Source organism: Mobula birostris, chromosome 8 (genome assembly GCF_030028105.1).
Source record: "Mobula birostris isolate sMobBir1 chromosome 8, sMobBir1.hap1, whole genome shotgun sequence".
Taxonomy (NCBI): Eukaryota; Metazoa; Chordata; class Chondrichthyes; order Myliobatiformes; family Myliobatidae; genus Mobula; species Mobula birostris.
In genome coordinates, this window is record NC_092377.1 from 64,566,660 (window position 1) to 64,585,287 (window position 18,628).

An 18,628-nucleotide genomic window follows, 5' to 3' on the forward strand; every position below is an offset into this window, starting at 1 on the left:
ACAGAGAAGGTTTACTAACATGTTGCCTGGGTTTCATCTCCCAAGTTACAGAGGAAGGTTGAACAAGTTAGGTCTTTATTCTTTGGAGCATAGAAGGTTGAGAGGGGACTTGATAGAGGTGTTTAAAATTATGAGAGGGATTGATAGAGTTGACGTGGATAGGCTTTTTCCATTGAGAGTGGGGGAGATTCAAACAAGAGGACATGAGTTGAGAGTTAAAGGGCAAAAGTTTAGGGGTAACATGAGAGGGAACTTCTTTACTCAGACAGTGGTAGCTGTGTGGAATGAGCTTCCAGCAGAAGTGGTTGAGGCAGGTTTGAAGTTGTCGTTTAACGTTAAATTGGATAGATATATGGACAGGAAGGGAATGGAGGGTTATGGACCGAGTGCAGGTCAGTGGGACTAGGTGAGAGTAGGAGTTCGGCATGGACTAGAAGGGCCGAGATGGGCTGTTTCCGTGCTGTAATTGTTATATGGTTATATGATAGTGAGGAGGAGAGAGGTGAAGCCAGGTGGTTAGGAAAGGTAATGGGCTGGAGAGGAAGGAATCTGATAGGAGAGGAGAGTGGACCATTGGAGAAAGGGAAAGAGGAGGAGCACCAGGGAGAGGGTATAGGCAGGAGAGAGGCAGTAAGAGGCCAGAATAGAGAATAGAAGAAGAGGGGAGGGAGTACTCCATCTGCTGCTCCGCTAAGGGCCTGATCACTGTTGTGTATTTAATATTTCAGTAATTTTTGAATAATGTCGCAAATATATTGTTTGATAAAGCATTCTTGGTTGTTTAAATAATTCATCACAGTCATATGTAAAAATAAGTGAATTGCATACGATGTGACACTACTATATGATATGAGCACACCTCGCTTCAAGGAAAACCAACGCGCACAAGTTATCTGCTGGGCTCCCATCTTTTTATTGCAATTAGTTTTTATGCTTTGGAATTACAAAATATAACAGTAGAGATGAGGTATTGTTTTAAAACGAACCCGAGATGACTACCTACCTGTTGAAGTGCAGCGAAGTATTTGTGTTTAAAAGAAACAGTGAGACATCCAAGTTTAAAACAAAAAGCTCGGTAAGAAATGGTCGAGTAAAAAAAAACACCAGCACAGTATATGCTCCCTCAGAAGGAACAGACACAGCTGACTTAAAAAAAGGCAGAATACTGTACAAGCAAATTTACAGGTTCATAAACAGCGAGTACCGGGTGACAATAATAAAAAAGCAGAAATATCTGGCTACATTGGAAAGATAGATGTGTTCCATTACACAACAGATGAATGGATTGAAAAATATTTTAAAGCAAATTAAATAGCCAGTGAAACACAGATGCCAATTTTGCTGAGTGCACTGGGTTTAAAGGCATATAGTTTGCTTAGGAGTTTGACTGCTCCAACCAAGCCAGCCTAAATGAGCTTTTCTGATATTGTGGAAGTAACGCAGAAATAATTAGAACTAAAACCATTGTTGACTGCAGAATGCTTTAGGTGTCATAGCAGAATCAAAAGAAAAAGTGGCTGAATTGAAGAGATTGTCTGAGCATTGCCAGTTCAGTAATAGGCTTAATGATGCACTGAGAGATCATTCAGTTGTGGAATCTTGCAAGAAAGTATTTAGAAACGGCTCCTAACTGAAGCACAACTTATACTTAAAAGAACAGTTGAAATAGCTGAATCAATGGACAAATTTGCAGCATTTAAATAGAAACCTACCTGGCTGAACAAATTGTGTAGGGGCTCACTTACACCAGACCAATGCAGGTTTAAAGGTGAAATTTGCAGAAAATGCAACAAAGTAGAACACAGATATGGAGAATGTCAGGCAGACGAAAATAAATGGACCGCGCAAGGAAGAGGAAAAGATAAGAAGTCAAGTTGCAGTTCAGAAAGAGCACTAATCTGCATGCTGTTGATGAAAAATCTGATAATGATGAGAGTGATACAGGACTGGGTAGATATGAGATTTACAATGTGAAGGTTAATAATAGACTAGCAATATGGCTTACACCAGAAGCAAACAGCAAATTTATGAAAATGGAATTGGACATTGGCTCAGCTGTTTCAGTCATTCTGCAAAATGGGTTTGAATGGCACTTCAAAGATACAGAACTGAAGCCTACGGATATCCAACTAAGTACTTATATTAGATTAGTTTATGAGGACACTTAGTCCGCGTTTATTGTCATTTAGAAATGCATACATTAAAAAAATGACACAATGTTCCTCTAGAATGATATCACAAGAAACACAGGACAAACCAAGACTAAAACTGTCAAAACCACATAATCATAACATATAATTACAACAGTGCAAAGCAATATCGTAATTTGATAAAGAGCAGACCATGGGCACGGTAAAAAAAAGTCTCAAAGTCCTGATAGACTCATCATCTCAAGCAGACGGTAGAAGGGAGAAACTCTCCCTGCCATGAACCTCCAAACGCGGCAAACTTGCCGATGCAGCACCATTGGAAGCACCCGACCGCAGCGGTCTCTGAGTTCATTCGAAAATTTCGAGCCTCCAACCAGCCCTCCAACACCGAGCACCGAGAACCATCCTCTGCCGAGCGCTTCGGCCCCGCCCCAGCCACCAAGCAACAAGCAAAGTCGAGGACTCGGGGCCTTCCCCTCCGGAGATTCTGGTTTGCACAGTAGCAGCAGCAGCAAAACAGGCATTTCAGAAGTTTCACCAGATGTTCCTCCGCGCTCTCCCGTCTGTCTCCATCAAATCAGGATTGTGCACGGCACCCTACTTGACAGATAACAGACATCACCACCGGAGTGGCCGCTGCGAGCTGCATCGCACCACCATCTTCTCCTCCCGCTCATTAAGCTTGTATGTGGTAAAAACAGGACGGCCAGCATTGTGGGGTTGTGATTGGCTGAGACAACTACAACCTGATTGGAGATCCATCCACGATTTGCATGCGATATTCCCTAAAAGAGAATCAACTGAAAGAGAACTAAGAAAGGTAGTGGACGATATCACAACTGTCTCCATGCTGTACACCGTGAAGTGTTGCCCAACAGAAGGCAAACAGGTGTTGGTGTCAATCTCTGTGCCTCTGGTTGGAAAGCATATTGGACCATGGAAGGACCATGCTGCTCAGAGGAAGTGTGAAAATGACAAAAGCAGTGGTGTGACTACAACAGTTTTTGTAGACAACATATCTGCAAAAGTTTCTGATCTGTTAATCAGACAGTTTTGTGCAAAAGTGTCTTGGTTTTAAGCTGGAAGAGAGTCCAAGGGGTTTCAGAAAAGTTGCAAGCATTTGGCTTTTGTGTGTGTAAGAAACAGAATATTATTGCGAGAACTTCAAATGTGAGACAAAAAGCTGCTTGTAAATGCAAAGACCAAAGACCAGCTGGATGAATGGAAGGCCAAAATGAAAAGAGTTAATGGAGATACGAAAGCAGAGGATTCATCAGATGACATTGTGGATGAGGAAACCAAGAGGAGAGATCAGATCGTAAAGGGAGCAATAGAGGGATTAATAAGAGAATACTCCAGTGAACTAAATGCATCTTCCCAAGATCAAGATGCACATTCTAAAAAGAAAAAAAAAGGAAAAATGAAAGTAAAAGGGAGGCAAGAAGAGATAGAAAGAAAGAAAGTAAATGAGAAAGAGGTGTGAAAGACAGAAGGATTGTGTGAGAAAGAAAAAGAATGGAATAAAGTGAGACAAAGAAGCTGGGATTGGGAGAGAATCAAGGATCGAAGTATTTCTAGAGAGACAAGTGAAGAAAACGACAAGAAAGGTGTCCAGAGCTGTCAGAACCACTTCCCGCAGTCTCAGAGTCAACTCCCACAACCACCAGAGAGGTCGCCCCAGAACCTGAGATTGTTTCACAGCCACAAGGCTCACCTGCCAAGCAGAGTGACTTCCCTTCTCAGGAAAAATGTTATCCCAAAAGAGTAAGAAATCCTCCTTAGCGATTAAATTTTAGGCCTGAATGGGACAACTTAAAAATTTACTATACTGTGGATGTCTGTATATAACAGTTGTATTTTATAGTATACTATGTATAGAGATAGAGATATATATAGAGATGCATTCCCTATTGAGTTGAAGTTTATAGCTGAGCAGCGGGGAGTGTTGTGTATTTAGTATTTCAGTAATATTGTGCAAATATATTGTTTGATTAAGCATTCCTGTTCATTTAAATAATTAATTATGAGTTATATGTAAAAATAAGTGAGTTGCATATGTCATGACACAACTGTATGAGATGTGCTTGCCTCGCTTGAAGTAACAACAAACGTACACCAGTTACCTCCTGGACTCCCGTCTGTTTATTGCAATTAGTTTTTATGTTTCGGACTTACAAAACACGACGTTCACCAGCATGACATCCCTTAACAATGTCCTTTGGTGTAGAAAAGCTGTCTCATCTCATCAGTATAATTATAACAGCTTGATATTGGACAACAATCTCTGTGCTGGGTCAGTTGACCTCAGACAAATTAAAACAGCTGCAATCTCATCTTTAAATTAGAAGAAAATAATTAACCAAAGTATGCATTAATGTTGCTTTCAGTGACTCCTACTGAAATGTCGTCAAAGTGGATGCATTCTAAAATCTTTGGGTAAAGACAGAGTCGGAGTGAGTATTAAAATTATTGGCCAAGACTCACTCACTACAGATAAGCACCAATAAATTGAGCTTTGCACGGCCACAGTGGGGAACAAGTGTTATGTAAATATATTCCAATGTAAATCCAGTTCAGGGCTAGAGGGGAGCAAAGTCAAGAGGGATGAAGGCTCGGAAGGGTGGAAGCGTAAATGTGGGAAGATAAAGAATGTGTTGACTCATCTCAATAGCAGTCTGTCAATTCCCCTTTGATTTCCTGTAGAAACCATCTGCTGGTACACAGAGCTGCTCACAAGTATTGAACGTGCACAGTCTGTTTCCTATGGTGACAGGTAGGTGCTTACCTTCACAGCATATTCCACTGATGTGACTTTGTGAACACATCGCTTGCATACTGAGAATGACCCCACACCAACATCTTCTTTCAACTCATAACCATCAGTGAAGTGAATATTATTGCCGTGTAGCTGCTGGAACAGAATTGTAAGTGAAAAGTGGGAAGTAATCACAGTGCTAAGGCAAAACAGAATGATATACTTTAAACCATAATTAATCCATGTTTTAATATAAATTAATATATTTCTAATAGCAAATACAATAACGTTATGTCCATATGGATGCATTGTAAAAATGAGTAATTTGCTTGGTGACAGAGTTACTTCTGATAACAACAACTCCAACATGCAATTAGGCAGCAGAAAATAGTCCTAAATATTATTCTCTCTGGATTGCACACATTTTTTTAAATCAGAGATCCCAAAGAGCACAAGATAATTCTTTTGAATTTCAGGACCTTGGCTATAAATATCCCAGGCTTCCATGTGAATGAATTCAACACTCTAACACAGTGGTTCCCAACCTCCAGGCTGCGGACCAATACTGGGCCGCGAAGCATGCAGGGGTGCTGTGGTAGCTGGAGCGCACCGGGCACATCATTAAGAAAAAAGCTAATTAATTAGGTGCCACCCAGCACATAAATCTCGGCCCAGATCAGGCGATTGCCAATTTCACTTGTTCTACATGATGTTCACTCCTCTTTCCAGAGCGCTGGAGCCTTTAGCTGATTCATTGTTTGGTCAATTTAAGCACCAGCCCAGACAGGCTGAAAAGACAGGACTGTCAGGATCGAGGTGACATGTTGAATCTACACAAACTTCTAATAAAGTATAGGCGCTGCTGTGCTTTCTTTGTAATGACAGTTACGTGCTGGTCCCAAGACAGATCCTCTGACACTTTTCAAAGAGAGAAACGTCAATCCTTAATGCTGAACAATTTAAAGTTATTGACCCTCTCCACCTCAGTTCCTCTAATGAAGACTGGCTTCTGGGCAGCACCTAATTAATTAGCTTGTTTATTTCGGCTTTTTTCTGAAAGATGTGCTGAGTGCGCTCTGGCTACCGCTGCACCCCTGCATGCTTCGCGGTCCGGAGGTTGGGGACCACTGCTCTAACAACCTACTGCACTATTCCCCACTATAGGAAACATTGACTCCACATCCACTCTATCTGGACCTTTCAATATTCGATAGGTTTCAATGAGATTGCACCTCATTTCTTTTTAAACTCCAGTGAGTACAGGCCTAGAGCCATCATACTCCCCTCAGATGTTAACCCTTTCATTCCCAGAATTATTCTCGTGAACCTCTTCTGAACCCATTTCAATACCAGCACATCTTTTCTTTGATAAGGGGCCCAAAACTGCTCACGATATTCCAAGTGTGGTCTGACCAATGCCTTATAAAGCCTCAGCATTACATTCTTACTTTTATATTCTAGTCTCCTCAAAATGAATGTTAACATTGCACTTCTCTTCTTTATCACAGACTCAAATTGCAAGTTAACCTTTAGGGAATCCTGCATGAGGACACCAAAGTCCCTATGCACCCCAATTTCCTAATTTTCTTGCCATTTTGCAAAGTCTGTGCCTTTATTCCTTCTTCCCATTGCATGACCATAAACTTCACTAAACTATATCCCATCTACCACCTAATCTATTCTAGTCCATTCTCCTAATCTGTCTAAATCCTTCCTTAATACTACTTGCCCCTCCACCTGCCTTCGAATCATCTGCAAATTTGACCACAAAGCCATCATCATTTCTATCATCCAAATCATTCATATTTTACATGAAATGATGTCACAACACTGAACCCTGTGGAACACCAGCACCCTACCAGAAAAAACTCCATTTATTCTCACTTTTTACCTCCTGCCAGTTAGCCAATCTCCTATCCATGCTAGTACCTTCCCTGTAATATCATGGGCTCTTATCTTGTTAAGCAGCCTCATATGCGTCACCTTGTAAAAAGCCTTCTGGAAATCTAAGGAAACAACATCCACTGACTCTCTCTTGTCTATCCTGCCCGTTGTTTCCTCAATGAATTACAACAGATTGGTCAGGCAAGATTTCTCCTTAAGGAAACCAAGCTAACTTTAGCCTATTTTATCATGTGCCTCGAAGTACCCAGAAATTTTATCCTTACTAATGAACTCCAATATCTTCCCAACCACTGAAGCCTGGTAACTGGCCTATAATTTGCTGCTTTTTGCTTCCCTCCCTTCTTGAAGAGTGAAGTGACAATTGTGATTTTCCAGACCTTTAGAACCATTCCAGAATCCAGTCAATCTTGAAAGATCACTACTAATGCCTCCACAATCTCTTCAGCTACCTCTTTCAGAACCCTGGAGTGTTGTCCATCTTTGCCAAGTGACTTATCTATCTTTAGACCTTTCAGCTTCCCAAACATCTTTCCTTCCAAGACCAATGCAAAATATTTGTTAAGTCCATCCATCAATTCTTTGTCCCCTAGTACTACCTCACTAGAATTATTTTCCAGCAGTCCAATATCCAATCTCACTTCTCTTTTACTCTTTATCTACCTGAAAAAGCATTTGGTATCCTTTTTTATACTATTATTAGTTCATCTTCATATTTTGCCTTGTTCTCCTTAATTCCTTTTATGTTGCATTCTGTTGGTTTTTAAGAACTCCCCAATCTTCTAACTTCACAACAATTTTTGTTACGTTATATGCCCTGTTCTTTACTTTTATGCTATTTTGAACTTCTCTTGTCAGCCATTGTTACCTCATCTTCCCTTTGGTATAATCGTCTTTGGGATATCCTATCATGCACCTTCCAAATTGCTCCCAGAAACTTCTGTCATTGCTGTTCTACCATCATCCTTGCTAGTGTTCCCTTCCAATCAACTTTGGCCACTGTAATTCCCTTTACTTCACTGTAAAAGCATAATAGTTTGTGACACCACTCTAATAACATTTGATGCTATAGTAACAGACACAAGCATTACAGTATTTATCTACCAAAATTGAAAGGGGGCATTCAATTGTTGAAAAGTTCTCGTTAGACTTTCATCCTCTAATAATTAAAGTACACATCAAGTAGAGCTGAATGTTTACTAGTCAATAAGTTTAATGGAAAGTTGAAATAGGAAGCTATATCATACAGCTGGATGATAAATAATGCACCAGAACATAAAGTGAAACTTGTAAATTCCTATTTCAACCTTAAAAGAACTTATTGATTAGTAAACAATTAAAGATAAGAACATTGGTTGTAACATTAATTGGCTACTGTAAAAAGGTGACAGGAGAATTGGTGAGGAGCTGTTAGAAGAGTTGATGGGGATACAGTAAGAGAAAAGGGAAGGCCTATTTCTTGCTCTATGATTCAATATCTTGCTATGAGGGAGTAACTTATAGAGTGTCATAGATTAATTGAATTTTACTGCTTTAAAGATTCTTTGTGGTTATGAATAGATGCTAACATTTTAAAATTAAAGTTCTTTTTACAGTTTAGTGTCAGGAAGTAATAATGAAAGATTTTTTGGGAAAGATGTTGCCAATTTTGAGCCTGTTTCTCAATAAATGGGAAATGTGGCAAATGTTTTGAACTGGAGAATTTCTACATCTACATTTTGAGAGATCAATGCAGCAATTTTAAGGCAAAACCATTGCTTAATCTAACTGAGATGCTCTTTGCTTTTTTAGCCAGTATAACAATCTGTCAGCAATGGATACTCTATCCTCAATATGAAACATGCAGTTCTGTTATTGGGAATTTTATCAAACTGGATATCACTATTAATATTTTCATTTCTATCAATTAAAAATTACCTCAGTATTCACAATTTTTGCATTATTAAATTGTCAATTAGCAATGGAAACCAATCATAGCAAGGATATATTGTCAATGCTTTTGCTACTGAACAGTTTACCTGTGAACATTAATATTGTTGTTGAAGATGCCACCATTTAATATACTAGATCCAGTTCCTTTCCATTTCAAATAGTTTTATGTTTAATATTTGGATTAAAAATGAGTAGTGTGGTTTTGAAAATGTGAATTTTGTAATCACATTTTATTATATATTTGAAACCAGAGTTCTGTGCAGTAATTTAAATTTGGCACTTTTTGGAGGTGTTTATAAAGCTGCAATTAATGATATGAGGTGTAGGTTTGTGGGCAATCCTATAATTTTACGTTAAATATATATAAGACCATAAGAAATAGGAGCAGAAGTAGGCCATCTGGCCCATCAAGCCTTCTCTGGCCATAGACTTAACTCCACCTACCTGTCTTTTCCCCATAACCCTTAATTCCCCTACTATGCAAAAATCTATCCAACTTTGTCTTAAATATATTTTTACTGAGGAAGCCTCTACAGCTTCATTGGGCAGAGAATACTGCAGGTTCACCACTATCTGGGAAAAGCAGTTCTTCCTCATCTCCATCCTAAATCTACTCCCACAAATCTTGAGGCTACGTCCACTAGTTGTAGTCTCACCTACCAGCGGAAACAACTTTCCTGCCTCTATCTTATCTATCCCTTTCATAATTTTATGTGTTTCTGAATTCCAGTGAGTATCGTCCCAGGCGACTCAATCTCTCCTCATAGTCTAACCCCCTCATCTCTGGAATCAGAACCGCCTCCAAACTCAAGTAAGGGGACCAGAACTGCACGCAGTACTCTAGCTGTGGCCTCACCAGTACTCTGTACAGTTGCAGCATAACCTCCTGCTCTTAAATTTATTCCCTCTAGCAATGAAGGCCAACATTCTTGATAGACTGCTGCACCTGCAAACTAACCTTTTGTGATTCATGCACAAGCCCTCCTATGTCCCTCTGCACGGCACCATGCTGCAATTTTTTACCATTTGAATAATAATCTAATCTTCCATTTTCCCTTCCAAAGTGGGGGATGACCTATAAATGATTATGTGGGGAAAGAGGAGATTCTCAAGCTTGCCTACCTACCCTTGCATGTCTATATTTGGCTGAGAGTTCCAAAGATGTAAGTGACTAAGTGACTTTATAAGGTTCATTTATTCATAAAGTAGAGCACCAAATCAATGGTACTGAGCAAGCTTGGTCCAGCCACAGGTACTACTCTCTTGCTACTTCACCTGGTACATTTTAATAAAAATGTTATGAACACATCAAAAAAATGAATGTGGCCTTAAGATTTTCAATGAGAACTGTCTAACCTGCACCATTGAATGGTCAATCAGCTGTCGAGAATCAGACTGAATCTGCTCTTGACCAAGGCTGGTGGCAACAAAACTGAAACCCCGAAAAAGCTGATGCGCATTGGCACTTGGAGGGACACCAGGAGAGTCTGTAAAGAGAAAACCATGAGGTTAGATTGGGCAGTAGATACAAGAATATAAAATAAGGCTCTGATGGTCGTAGGGCTGATGAAGATCAGTATTGTACAGTAGACCTGGAGCAAACCTATACTCATTGCGGAGTGATTGTTTCAGTTTTAAGTGCAAATCAAAAACAAGGCTTATACTTTTCTAGTGACTGATTTTTAAGTACCCTGTCAAATGATTACCGACCAGTTGCTAAATGTTGCTTTGTAGTTGACTCTAAAGTGTCTATAGTTGACCACTTTAGACATGCATATGTGGTTGCAGCTATCCCTCTAGCAATACTAACGCTGAAATCATGCTTAAATTAACACAGAGATCCCAGAAAAGGCTGACATTATTCCAAAAAAAAGTCAGAACCCCCATCTGATTTATACCACACTTCTCTGGGACTTAACTCGCATCGTGAAATCTGCAAGTGCACAAATTTAGAGCTGCATTCAGGTTACCTAGCTCTGTGATATTCCTGCATTATTCTTTTGCTTTGGAGAGAAACCTCAAATCTCCACGTGATTATCTGCATCACACAGCAAATACGCTCAGTGGCCACTTTATTGGGTACACCTGTATGCCTGCTTGTTAATACAAATATCTGATCAGCAAATCACGTGGCAGCAACAGAATGCATAAAAGCATGCAGACATGGTCAAGAGGTTTACTTGTTATTCAGATCAAACATCTGAATGGGGAAAAATGTGATCTAAGTGACTCTGATTATGGAATTATTGTTGGTGCCATATGGGGCAGTTTGAGTATCTCAGAAACTGATGATCTCTGAGGATTTTCATGCACAACAGAGTTTACAGAGAATGGTGCAATAAACAAAAAAAAACAGTGAGTTGCTGTTCTTTGGGTGAAAATGCTTTGTTAATGAGAGAGGTCAGAAGAGAATGGCGAGACTTGTTTAAGCTGACAGGAAGGCAACAGTAACTCAAATAATCATGCATGATAACAGTGGTGTGAATAAGAGCAACTTGGAATGCACAGCACATAACACTTTGAAGTGGAAGGGCTACAGCAGCAAAAGCCCACATACATACACTCAGTGGCCACTTTATTAAGTTCAGGGGGTGCTTAATAAGATGGCCACAGAGTGTATATTTAATTACTTAAACAAGGGTTCCATAATACCGTCACTTTCACAAGAAAAATCCCATCAGCTATTAGTGAAGAAGCCAGTTAGAAAAGAGGGCATGAACAAGTATTTAAAATAGCATTCACTGAATACGCACAAAATGCTGGAGGAACTCAGCAGGCCAGGCAGGATCTACGAAAAAGAGTAAACAGTTGACGTTTTGGACTGAGAAGCTTCATCAGGATTAGAAAAAAATATGGTCAGAGTAAGAATTTGGGGGTGAGGGAGGAAGCAGTACATGCTGGTAGGTGACAGGTGAAACTGGGAGAGTGGGAGAGGTGAAGTAAAGAGCTGGGAACTTGACTGGTGAAAAAGATAAAGGACTGGAGAAGGAGGAATCTGATAGGCGAGGGTAGAAAACCACTACTTAATAAATTAGCTTGTATTACTACAGGCTTACAAAATAGGACAACCCAGACTAATCTGAATGTCCCACTGTTCGTAAGTAAGGTTATGGCACAGTCGATGCATGTGTAAACAACTTTTAAATTTAATGTATATTCTTTGCCTCTATTGTTTCTTCAGCTGTGAATTCCAGGCTTCCACTACCTCTAGATGAAAAATAACTATCTGCAAACTCGAATTCTTCTACTGATTACTATAAACTTTTGCCTGCTAAATATTGTCATCGCTCTTAAGAAAAATTCTTTCTTGTTACCACCTACATGGAATTCTCACTATTTAAAATATTCAATTAAATCATTCCTCAGCTTCCCCTGTTTCAAGGAAAATAAGTCTTTCAAGTCCTTCCTCATGGCTAAAATTCATGACGATATTTTTGTAAATCTCCCTCCTTTAATATGGTGACCAGCATTGTATTCAGGAATCTACCTGTGGCCCAACCAATGTATCATACTGTTTCAGTATGACCTTGCTGCTCTGATATTCTATGTCTCAGTTAATAAAGAAATAAATATCATACTCTTAAGCTTCTCACCATCTACCCAACTCCATCTCACATTCAATATTAAATTCGTCCATGCTATGGTTATTATTAGTAAACTTTTTCATTATTGTTTGCTATCTCAGGTTGATTTCTCATCACTAGAACATATTGTCCCTTTTATTTTTGGTTCAAGAGCATGTAGTTACTAAAAAACAGCAGCTTTCAGAACTTGAGAAGCTCTATTTCTCCTTGTTTATGTGAATCTAAAATCTACCATTATAAATACTCGAATTTTTCAGCAATTTTTTTCTGATCAACTTGATTACACATTGCACTACTTTTTCAGTGTGGCCTACAGGTTCTGAGGCAGCTTCCACCAAATTCTAACATTTTTTTCTTTAGTTCTGTCTGAATGCTTCCACTGCTTGATCCCTCTTATTCAACTGTACCCTTTTGCTTTTACAATAAGCTTTTTATCTTGAATATTTACCCACACTCATGCCCAGTCGGTTGCCAGATGTCAGTAATTAGCATTACATCACATTTTAACAAGTTTTTTGCTTTGTAATGACATGAGCAATAATTTATAGAACTCTGATTTGAACAATAGACATCATCCTGCCTTTAATCTTGTGAGTGTTTATCATACAATTCTTAACCTATTGTACACTGTTTTACATTGTACTTCTATCAGTTATTGTATTATTATTTCCTGAATGTTATCAGATCTTCAGAGATACATAACGTCTTTAATGATCTATGATGTGGACTTCATTCCCATCCCTTTTGTTGCCTTTATGTTCCTTTAACAATTAGTTTTATTTCTGTCTGAGGCATCCCCAACTATCCTGTTTGAAAATTCTCAAATTCTTTCTTCCCCAGCCCTTGACCTTTCCCACCTACCTCTCCACAGTCCTTCAGCTGGTACCCAGGTCCCACCCGTCACCCCATACAACTCCTTCCTGTCTCAGAACTGGTGGCTCTCCTCCTCACACACCGATTCTTTAGGCACACATTCATTTTGTGGGCTTGTTAGTCCTAAACCCATGTTGCAGGTAGCTCCAGTGATATTCTTGAGATTCATACCATGAAGGCCCAAAGTTTTAATTTTACATCTAACTCCTCATACTTTCTAAGTAAGACCTTCTCTATATTGCCATTGACTTTACAACATCACTTTCTAGGCTTCTTTTCCAGCCACATCAAATTATCCATTACCCAAACACTAGATAGACAAAACAGCCTTTACTTTTCTCACATGACCAGCAGAAAATGTTGACTATCCTGATGACTATCTCCTCCTCGCTGATGATCAACATTGGTACTTAGCCCACAGCTCTGCTCTCTCTATACCCACGACTGTGTGTGGCTAGGCATAGCTCAAAAACCATTTATAAATTGGCTGATGATATAACCATTGTTGGTAGAATCTCAGATGGTGACGAGAGGGTGTACAGGAGTGAGATATGCCACCTAATGGAGCGGTGCCGTAGCAACAACCTTGCACTCAATGTCAGTAAGACAAAAGAGCTGTTTGTGGACTTCCAGAAGGGTAAGACGAAGGAACACATACTAACCCTCATAGAGGGATCAGGAGTGGAGAGAGTGAGCAGTTCCAAGATCTATGAGGACCTAACCTGGTCCCAACATATACTTCATTAGCAGTTTGAAGAGATTTGGTATGTCAACAAATGCATTCAAAAACTTCTGTAGGTGTACCATGGAGAGCATTCTGACAGACTGTATCACTGTCTGGTACGAGGGGAGCTACTGCACAGGACCGAAAGAAGCTGCAGAGGGTTGTAAATTTAGTGGGCTCCATCTTGGGTACTAGCCTACAAAGTACCCAGGACATCGTCAAGGAGCGGTGTCTCAGAAAGACAGCGTCCATTGTTAAGGACCTCCAGCACCCAGGGCATGCCCTTTTCTCACTGTTACCTTCAGGTAGGAGATACAGAAGCCTGAAGGCACACACTCAGTGATTCACGAACCATTTCTTCCCCTCTGCCATCCGATTCCTAAATGGACATTGAACCCTTAGACACAACCTCACTTTTTAAATATATATCATTTGTTTTTTGCACAATTTTTAATCTATTCAATATATGTATACTGTAATTGACTTACTTAATATTTTTTTCTTCTTCTAGATTATGTATTGCATTGAACTGTGACTGCTAAGTTAACAAATTTCACGACACATGCCAGTGATAATAAACCTGATTCTGATTCTGATTAAAGAATCAGTGAAATGTTACTGCTTTTTCCTGCATTCCCTGCCTTCCACTCCAACATTTTGGCTATCCATCCCCAGCCTTTCCTTATATCCTCATAGTAGCAAATACATGGGGAACAGAACAACTTCTCTCATTCCTCTTTTTTTCCTGCTACCTCCACAACATAATGGCAGATCGTGGCAAGCTCCCTTACAGTGCCTCAACCACCTTATTCAGTGTGACTAAATCGTGAGTAAACAGCAAACTGCAGTTTGAAACAGAATCTGATAAGGTCAATTTGATGTTGTAGATTTTAACAGTAATAGCACTCTAAGTGTGTTCATGTATATGATTTTGTCAGTGCTCAATGGACTACATATTTTTCTTTATAATTGGTTATTTTTAGTTCCTGCATATCTAAGAGGAGACAGGCATGAGGGTACAGTAGTGATGAAGGAAGAGGAAAGATAAGGGCTCATGTTTACACAAAACTTCAGCCTGCAAATCTTAAAACACGAGATGCGAAGAGGAAGATGGGTGTGTGCATACAACCATGCTCAGTGGTCTCAGATCACTGACAGCAACAAAACAGCTACATTATTTGTGAAGCAGCTACCGTACATCTGTCTGGCCTGCAACGGTTAGCTGCTATGGCATCCTACTGTGCTTGTCCTGCAGGAGGAAGAGAAGCGTGCCAGTAAGTGTTGTTTAATGTGCTTGGAATTTGCCCAATAGCAGCCCACACAAACAGCCCCTGCTCAATTCTTTCATTGATGGATTCAGGCCAGGTTCCTGGACAACAACAAGCAAAGTAGAGAAGGCAGGGACACACAGCAGGTTTCTCTATAACAAAGGAGGCTCGGGTTCATGTCAAGTGCCTGATACAGCAGCCCTGTCAGCTATGTATCTCCACATAAATAACTCTACGACGATCCATTTAGGACTGATCCCACTTGAGCTCTTCCTGCTGGGAACACCTCCTGTGCATAAGTGCATAGAAATCTCTCTGTTCTCTCCACCAAGGCTTCTAGTGCAGCAAACAGACCCTAAAGACTGCTGTGCTGGTCCATCACTCGTTTGCTGAGTCATCATCACCTCCACAATTACTTTAACCATTTCTTGCAACTGCAATGCATCTGCTCTTTCGCAGACAGGTTTTGAGCAATTCAGGCTAGCTTGAACTGATACTTGTCTTTCATATAATTGTGCCCCTGCTGATGTGCTAAGGCAAGCAACAGTTAAGCTGTATGGTTGAGGGAGTGATAGAGAAGCTTATCTTGCTCTGGTTTTCAGCAGGGTTCCCAAACTGTGAGTCTACGTGTTAATGTGAAGGGGCAATGAAGGAAGAAATGGCACTTAAAGAGAAAAACATACATAAAATACTGGAGAAGCTCAGCAGGTCATGCAGTATCTATGGAAAGGATTAAAGAGTCGATGTTCCGGGCAGAGACCTTTCATCAGGAAGGAGGAAGGTGCCAGAATAAAAAGGTGGGGGTTGGGGAGAGAGTCTAGCTGGAAGGCGTTAGATGAAGCCAGGTAGGGGGGAAAGGTCAGGGACTGGAGAAGAAGGAACCTGAGAAAAGAGGAGAGTGGCCGATAGGAGAAAGGGAAGGAGGAGAGGACCCAAGGGTAAGTAATAGGCAGGTGAGAAGAGGTAAAAGGCCTGAGTGGGGAATAGAGGAGTGCAGGGAGGGAGGTAAATTAGTTTACTGGAAGGGGGAGTAATAGGCAGGTGAGAAGAGGCAAGAGGTCAGAGTGGGGAATAGAGGAAGGGGTTTTTTTTTACCGGAAGGAGAAATTGATATTCATGCCATCAGGTTGGAGGCTACTCAGATGGATAGAAGGCATAGCACCTCCACTCCGAGGGAAGCCTAATTTTGGCACAAGAGGAGGCCATGGACCGACATGTCAGATTGGGAAATGGGAATCCGAATTAAAATGTTTGGCCACTGGGAAGTTCGGCTTTTGGCGGTTGGAGCAGAGGTGCTTGACAAAGCAGACCCCCAATTTATGATGGGGCTACCATATAGAGGAGACCACAACGGGAGCACTGGACACAATAGATGACCCAACAGATTCACAGGTGAAGTGTTGTCTGACCTGGAATGATGGGTTGGGGCCCTAAACGGAGATGAGCGAGGAGGTGAATAGGTGAATGGGCAGGTACAGCACTTAGGCTACTTGCAGGAATAGGTGCCAGGTGGGAGTTTAGTGGAGAGGGACGAATGGACAAGGGAATCATGGTGATCCTGTGAGGGGGGAGGGTAAAGATATGTTTGGTGGTAGGATCCCTTTGGAGATGGCACAGGTTGTGGAGAGTGATGCGTTGGATATGGAGGCTGATGGGGTGGTAGGTAAAGTCAAGAGGAACTCTATCACTGTTAAATTGGCAGGAAGAAAGAGTGAACGCAGATGTTCAAGAAATGGAGATGTGGGCGAGGGAAACATCAATAGTGGAGGGAGGGAAACCATATTCTTTGAAGGAGGACATCTCTGATGTCCTGGAACAGAAAGTTGTGTCCTGGCAACAGATGTGGCAGAGGCAAAGAAACTGAAAAAAAGGGAATAGCATTTTTACAGAAGATAGCGTGGGAAGAAATATAGTTGAGATAACCATGGGAATCAGCAGGTTTATAAAAGATGTTGGTTGACAGTTTGTCTCCAGAGATGAAGACAGAAAGATCGAGAAAGGGAAGGAGGTATCCGAGATGGGCTAAGTGAATTTAAGGGCAGGGTGGAAATTAGAGGCAAAGTTGAATCCTCCAGCATTTTATGTGTTGCTTTGGATTTTCAGCATCTGCAGATTTCCTCATGTTTAACATTTAAAGAAAACCTGTAAGGACCAGGAAGGCCAGTTAACTTACATTGTTCGCATAGAATTACTATCATCCAAGAACATCTGAAAATTCAAGAAAGTGGCAACAGCTACCACCCTCCACATAATCAATTTTAGAGTGAATTTCTATCCTGCTCAGTGTCTCCATAATGGAATTATTCTGCTGCAGATTCTTTGTGATTCCTGTCTGTTTCTTGTATTTGCAGGTAACCTTTCTTTTTCTATCTTTCAGTTCAGATGAAAGATCTTGATGCCAAATGTTGACTTCCCTCCATAGATGCTGCCTGACGCTGAGTTCCTCCAGTGCATCTGGTGTTGTACCACATTCTAGCATCTGCGCTATCTTGTGTCTCCATTCAGTTTTGGGTCAGACTGTGCAATATGGTGTTCGAATCTCAGATGTAAAGTGTTTAGAAAAGTTTTGTTCTGCAATTTAAAGTTTGTGGTATAGAAGGGGATACAAATGTGGGAGACAGGTGATTAGAAAGAAGGAGTTGGAGGGATTGGATATTTTACACGTCAGCAGGATATGAATAAAAGTGCGGCACAGTCGTGTAGTGGCTGGTATAATGCTTTAAGGCGCCAGTGATTGGATTTCAATTCTGGTCACTGTCTTTAAGGAGTCTGTACATTCACTCAAGACTCTATGGGTTTCCTCTGGGTGCTCCAGTTTCCTCCCATATTCCACAGACATACGGATTAGAATAGGTTATTTATTTACTTATATAGCGTGGAATAGGCCCTTCCATCCCTACAAGCTGTGTTGCCCAGCAACCACCGACAACCCCGATATAATCCTAACCTAATCAAGTGACCAATTAACCCACTGGATACAGCTTTGGACTGTGGGGAAAAAACTGGAGCACCGTCACAAAACCCACGCAGTCCATGGGGAGGATGTACAGAGGCCACTGGAATTGAACTCCACATTCCAACACCCTGAGTTGTAACAGCGTCATGCTAACCACCATGCAACCATGGATTTGTTAGTTGTGGAGCTGATACATTGGTGCAGGAAACATGATGACACTTGAGGACAGCCGCTGGCACATTCTCAGACTGCGCTGGTTGTTAACACACAATGACACATTTCACTGCATGTTTCCCACCATCAATGACAAACAAAGATCATCTTTTTGTGCTTGGAGTTTATGCCTGGACCAGGTCTGATTTCCTATGTATAAACCAGCCAGGAGATTGGCCTGTGAGGTGTCATGATATATTTCATCTCAGGTGTCTATAATAAACAACAATGTACAGGGTAATTGATTATTCAGATAAGGCAGTAGATACAA

At 40.7% G+C, this 18,628-nt stretch overlaps 1 protein-coding gene across 11 annotated transcripts in view; it reads right to left on the reverse strand.

Moving 5' to 3' along the window:
- Positions 1-18,628, reverse strand: part of rps6ka2 (ribosomal protein S6 kinase, polypeptide 2) — a 324,857-nt gene that overhangs the window by 23,143 nt on the left and 283,086 nt on the right. For 9 of the 11 annotated variants that reach the window (XM_072265327.1, XM_072265320.1, XM_072265323.1 and 6 more), the window contains 2 exons: positions 10,096-10,226; positions 4,936-5,061 (listed from right to left, as the gene is read on the reverse strand). In XM_072265327.1, the coding sequence (XP_072121428.1) occupies positions 4,936-5,061; positions 10,096-10,226 (257 nt within the window). The remainder of the gene's footprint in view (positions 1-4,935; positions 5,062-10,095; positions 10,227-18,628) is intronic. The other 2 variants (XM_072265321.1, XM_072265319.1) reach the window with 1 other exon arrangement.